This window comes from Tamandua tetradactyla, chromosome 10 (genome assembly GCF_023851605.1).
Source record: "Tamandua tetradactyla isolate mTamTet1 chromosome 10, mTamTet1.pri, whole genome shotgun sequence".
In the NCBI taxonomy this organism is placed as follows: domain Eukaryota; kingdom Metazoa; phylum Chordata; class Mammalia; order Pilosa; family Myrmecophagidae; genus Tamandua; species Tamandua tetradactyla.
In genome coordinates, this window is record NC_135336.1 from 70,247,008 (window position 1) to 70,253,007 (window position 6,000).

Below are 6,000 nucleotides of genomic sequence, written 5' to 3' on the forward strand. Positions count from 1 at the left end.
AAATCCGAACAAAAGACAGGAGAATCAGAGGCAGAATGCTGCCTGATCAGCAAACTGATTCAACGTAGAGGGAGGTACCTACAGCCCCCGCTTCAGATCCCCATTGTGTTTACCCACTTTGGACTGAGCGGAGTGAACTGCTCCCAGAGCCAGCACGCAGCCAGGGCTGCCCACCCTTCTACCTGGACTCTCTCCCAGTCTTACTTTTGACAGTTCTCTCCCTAAACTCGACATTCTTCATTCTGTTTTCGTGCTTGTAGAGCATTCAAACGGCACACAGGTGATACACATTGACCCCTGAGATACCTTCTCAAACTCCTAACCCATTGAATCTTTGTCGGAGCGTCTATTACTCTAGATCATCACTTGAATTTCTAAGCCAAAGTTCAAACACAAGAGCAAACACCAAATAGAGAGCAGGTACAACACTGTTAGAGGCTTTTAAGGGAGTTACCTTAATCTTCATTTTTTCTAACAAAACTGGAGTCCTTCATTTATTACCCAACTCCCCAATTAAGTAAATTACAACAACAAAAGGTGACTACTAACCTGTCCCACTTGCACCACTTAAAGAAACAAAAGACTTAAAAGCTCTACGCCCTCCCCCGCCAAGAGCCCCCACGCCGTGACCAAAACCGACCAACAGACGTCAATGACACATCCGATTTTGAAAGAAATGTTTTGGGGACAAAAAAGAATAAAAGCATTTTTAACTTACCATCAACCCGAACATATAAAAATCCACAGAGCAGGAGTTGTGTAAACATCAGCAGACTCATTTTGACATGTTAAAAAGGATCCAGATTGTTTAAGAAATCAATCCCAGAGAGCAAAAGTACAAAAATAAGTATCAAAAAAAGAGGTAGGTCCAAAGTTTAGACTTTCCTAGATGCTAATTAAAGTCAAGAAGAGCGTATCGCAAGATCAAAAGGGGTTGGTGGAATGGTTTTGAATGGAGCTTATTTAGGTCCACCCAAATTAACAGAGGACACTCCAAAAGCTGCCGTATTTCCTTCCACACTCTGGCTTCCTAAATTCCCACAAATTCAGCCCAGCCGGAGGGATTACTCAAGTGTGTCTAAACCTCTCTCCTTCGGCTCCATTGCCATCCAAAGCCAAGTTCTTTTTTCTCAAGTCAAGAGGATGAAAGGGAGGAAGGAAGACCTAATTCCTAGAAAGTGCTCCACAAACTTGCCAGAACGCCGCCGAAAAACCATTGGGCTGCCCACTGGTTCTCTTTCCCCGGGTCTCGTCCGTAGCCGCTCCACGTCCGGAGTTTTTTTTTCACTTAACTTCCATAATAAGGACGTGTCAAAGCAACACTTTGCAGGCGGGCAGACTTGGCGGGTCTCTCCTTTGCCGGCTTGGTGCCTCCCTGCAACTCTCGTTTCCAAAAGAGAGGAAAAGGGAAATCAGGACGACTCGGGTGGAGAATCCGAACTCCTACGTGGTGGGGCTGGAGGGAGGGAACGAGGGAAGGCGGGTGGGAGTGAGGGGCAGGGCTGAGGCTGCGGCCACCCCCGCGGTGTCTCCTCGGTGCGAGCGAGAGGGGAGTAGGGCACGTGAGTCCCGGAGCCAGGGAGCCGGAGAGAAAGGGAGCGCGCGGTCCAGCAGCCAGCGGGTCTCGGTCCACTCGCCGCCGCCGCCGCGCGGCCCCGCAGCGAAGCGTCCGCCTCCTTCTGCAGCTGCCGCGGGTGGAAGGATTTAGAGGAGGGAAGAGGAGGAGGCGGGAGGGGAGCGGGGTGGCGGCGGGGGTGGGGGGTGGGGTGGGGGTGGGGTGGGGGTAATGAGAGCTCCTTGGAGTCTGCCCCGGGGAGGGGGGCGGGGAGGAGGATGAGGGGGTGCGCGGAGCTCTCCACCACTGGACTCCGCCACCCTCTCGTGCAGGGGTTGCCAGCCCTCTGGAGAGGGGTGGAGGCGGGGAGGAGAGCCAAAAAGTCCGAGGGGGACGGAAATTAACAAATTCGGAGCCCCGCGGGCTGCAAAGGGCCGTGGTAGCGGGTCAACTCCTTCCCCTTCCGGCGCCTACCTCTTTTCCCCTTCCCCACTTCCCACCTCGGGTGGGGGGCTAGGTGGGCTCTAGCCTCCTGTTCCTCCCCGCGTCCCGTTTAATGGGCAGGTAATTTTCTCGGTGAGTGATTTCATGGAAGCCCTTCCTAATTATTCATCCCTCTGTCTGCCCGAGCTGCACGCGCTTTCTGGAAAAGGATCATCCTCCAGGACCCAGGGCGCAGCCTCATTACCCGTTAAAATCACACAAACACTCACTCTTCACCTCTTAGCAAAATGAGAAACTGAGCGGGAGGGAGAAAGGGAGAGGAAACGAAATAAAACCACCTTTTGGAGCGGAAAGATTGCGTTATGTGTATTTCCTATGTTTTAAAAAGGCACCAAAAAGAAGGGGGGCGGGGGGGAGCGGGGCGGGCTGTACGGAAATCTGGAGCCTCTGCCGGCTCGTTTTAGCCAAGATCTATGGCCCCCTGCGGAATTCCCAGGGGGAGGAAGCAGAGGAAAGAGTGACATCCCCTCTTCTGTCGCTCCGTTGCCTTATGACCTCCTCAAAGATGAATTTGACGCGAGATCTGGGATGCGAAGGAGTTCAGGAGAAGATGCTGTGGGTGCGGGGGAGAGTGCCCGGAGGAGGGTGGGAGTGAGGGGCAGGGCCGAGCTGCGGAACTCGGAAAGGAAATTCGGAAAACAAACTCCTGTAGGAAATGTAGGAAAACTGAAAATCCAACGGAGCTATTAGAAGCTCAAAAAGAGCAGAAATTCCAGCCCAACGACGACAAAACACCACTGTCCTGAAAATTAAAGGCGTAAACCCCACAAGTGAATGCCATTCAGGAGCGGGTGTGATTAAGACAGGCCAGGTTGGATCAAAGGGGTACAAGTGCTTGTCGAGCCGCCAGTGTGGCCAGTGAGGCCGGGCCCACGTGTGATCACAGGTTCGCTGGTAGCTGTTTGATGCTTGCTCGGGTGATTAGAAGGCGGGTTGTAGGAACTCACGCGGGTCCCTGAACCGAGCTAAATGTTGGATAGTGAGTCTTTAGTTCCCCCTACTGGAAAATATTAGGAAATTTTTTTCTCTACCTGAGGAAGAGCCTTTTGTTTCACGGATACACTTTGGTGTTTACCACTTAATTTAGCTCTTCCTTGCCTATCATGGCACGGATAGTGTGCGTTTAAAAAAATGGTCAGCGACATTCAAGCCATTGAGAGAATTCGTCCCCTTAGTATGCTTGAAAACTATGGTGATGGAATAGCTTTGCAAAAGACTAAACTACGCCACTCTTCTGGTGAAGCATTGAGTAATTTCAGCACACATTTTGATCTACAGTATTTAGCTGTTTTCTTTTTAAAGTATATTAGTGTGTTAACTCTGGAAAACTCACACTAATTATTCTGAATATGTATTGTTTTGGGATCCAATGAAAAAGGCTTAAAGGATCCAACCATTAAGGGGAAACAAGTTCACATGATTTTCCCCCACAAGGGTCTAAAAAAAGTCTAAATTAGATGATATTGTGGTCTAGAAAACGTCAACGTTCACTTGATTGACATCTCTTTTATCCCCCAAATTAGAAAATTAATAATTATTCAAAACTTTTGTTTTAAACAATTGAACTAGGTTTAAAATTGGGGATTACAAAATTTAGCTCATTCCTCCGAAAAATACCCTTAAATCTCTATCTAAACTTCCTTACAGGAGTACAATAAAAAATATTCTGAAAAGACAGTCTATATAATAAATAAGGCAGCAATGAAATAATGTAACCTTATTATACACCCTTTAAGATGAAGCTCTGAAAGAAAGATGTAAGAACATTTCACCTGGAAGAGTTTTCTCATGGCTATTAAATTTATTGAGCAAAAGAGAGATTCTGATTTTAATTTATAGTCTCATCAACTATAGATTCCTTTCCTTAAATGACCTATAAAATCAAGAAGCAAAGGAGGTATGGGGCTGCAGGGGAGATGGGTTGGACAAGACTGAGGAACCTATTGCTATTGTTCTGTAGGGTAGAAAAATGTTGACCTTTGCTTCACAGAAACTTGTCCCTCTATGGAGTATGACAAATGGCTTCCTACAGAGAAGTTTATTTAAGGGAAGCCTCTTTTGTTGTATTTATTTGGCATCTGGTGCCAAGCATCATCATTTTGCATTCATAATTACTTTATCCACTGAAAGTAACAAAGTAAAAAAGTAATTTCAGACTGGTGTTATCTTTTTGACATATGCTACCTACATTATGAAATAATCTCTGTAAGAAAGGACTCTTCAAGTCCATGTTTCCTGTTTTCCTTGAACACAAGTTCATAATATATCTTTGTAAGATAAAGCTTTGTTAGTATCTCAGTTGATATGAAATGTGACTAAGGAAAAGCAATAATTTTATAAGCATCCCATCCTAAGTGATACTTTAGAATTATGGCCAAAACTCTCAAGCTAACTGAGCAAAAGAAACTGGTCGACAGTTGAATTTTAATATGGACAATATTAAGTCCATGGGTAACAAAGTTCAAGGGGAACAAAGACACCATGTTTTAGGAGATATGATCAGATCTGTACTAGAGAAATGTGTATATTGCAATTAAATTTAACATACTTTTAGTGATTACTGCTTATTTTGGAAATAAATTTCTCCCTTTATTTTTTTTTAATTAAAGGAAAATCTTTAAAGCCTGAACTTTCCAGTACAAGTTGAAAATTCAATTTTACTAATTGATTAACTATAAACAGTGCCTTAACTAAAAATATTTATTTAGGTTTTCATTAAGACAAAAAGCCAGAAAGGGCTTAGAACAATGAACCCCTCCATCCAATTAGAGGGTTTAAGATAACTTAAAGATCAAATGGGGATTTGGCTTCAATATTTTTCCAAATGTGAATTGTTTTTCCTTCTCTAAACAAACAGCTGAATAAAGAAATGTGCATGGAAATCTAGATTATTTTTATGAAAAACTTGGAATGGTATTATTATGTACTCAAAATGTGCCTACCAGATAAATATATTTTTAATTCATCTAAAGATGATTGTGTACCAAAGACCATAATTAACCCTAATTTGGGTAAGATGATCAAATGGCTTTCTTTGTGATTGTGCTTCTGAGTTGGCATTCCTGGAAAACCATAAAATACCCATCTGAAAGCAATCTGCACTATATAGGATATAAAATATAAAATATTTATTTTCTATACTAGATTATCCAAGATATGGTATTAGTTAAAAATCTCCAATCCACTGTTTTTAACTCTTTCCAACATATTCTCATTATAATTACAAGACAGCGCATATAAACAAATCGAAGTTTTGATTCTAATAATAATTTAAACACATACTAGCATGTGGGAGCACTTAATACATGCTAGAAAATATTCTAGCCCTTTAAAATTCATTACATCATTTAATTTTAAGAGCCTTACGTGGTTGATATAATCCCCATTGTACAGATGATAAAAATAAAGATTATGTCTAGCCCACATTAACAAAAGGAACAAGCATCCATTGAATTCAGATCTATCTAAATACAGGACTTATGCACCTATGCTGTTAAGTATTGCCTGGGATTGATTTGAGACTTCTTCCACATTCTATAAGTACTATAATATTTTAACAAATTGCTTTGTTTAATCAATTTTCAAAAAGCCCTGATTCACTATAATACATAGAAATATGAAATCATTTTTTTCCAAAACTGAGTAATCTTTCTGAAGCCATATTAACCACCTGTTCTCTGTTCAGTTTGAATTGTGGTATGTAAGATTGTATTATCATACTAAACAGAAACACCTTATTTAAGTAAAATGTATGGGTTATTATCTAAAAAGACAATTAAGTTAAGTGAATTATTAAAAATCCAAATTAGGGAAAAATACTCATTCACTCCTTCCTCTTGCTTCATCTTCTTCTTCCTTTTTATTAATTTCACTCCAACTTGGTGCAAAAAAAAATTTGAGGAAGCCAAGACAGAGCACATATGTTTTGAATTACTATGTTC

General features: G+C 42.4%; 1 protein-coding gene across 9 annotated transcripts in view; it reads right to left on the minus strand.

Moving 5' to 3' along the window:
* Positions 1–1,577, minus strand: part of ROBO2 (roundabout guidance receptor 2) — a 648,114-nt gene extending 646,537 nt beyond the window's left edge. For 3 of the 9 annotated variants that reach the window (XM_077118710.1, XM_077118711.1, XM_077118709.1), the window contains exon 1: positions 719–1,577. In XM_077118710.1, coding sequence (XP_076974825.1) covers positions 719–779 — 61 coding nt within the window. In that variant the 5' untranslated portion in view covers positions 780–1,577. The remainder of the gene's footprint in view (positions 1–718) is intronic. The other 6 variants (XM_077118714.1, XM_077118712.1, XM_077118715.1 and 3 more) reach the window with 3 other exon arrangements.
* Positions 1,578–6,000: the final 4,423 nt, after the last annotated feature.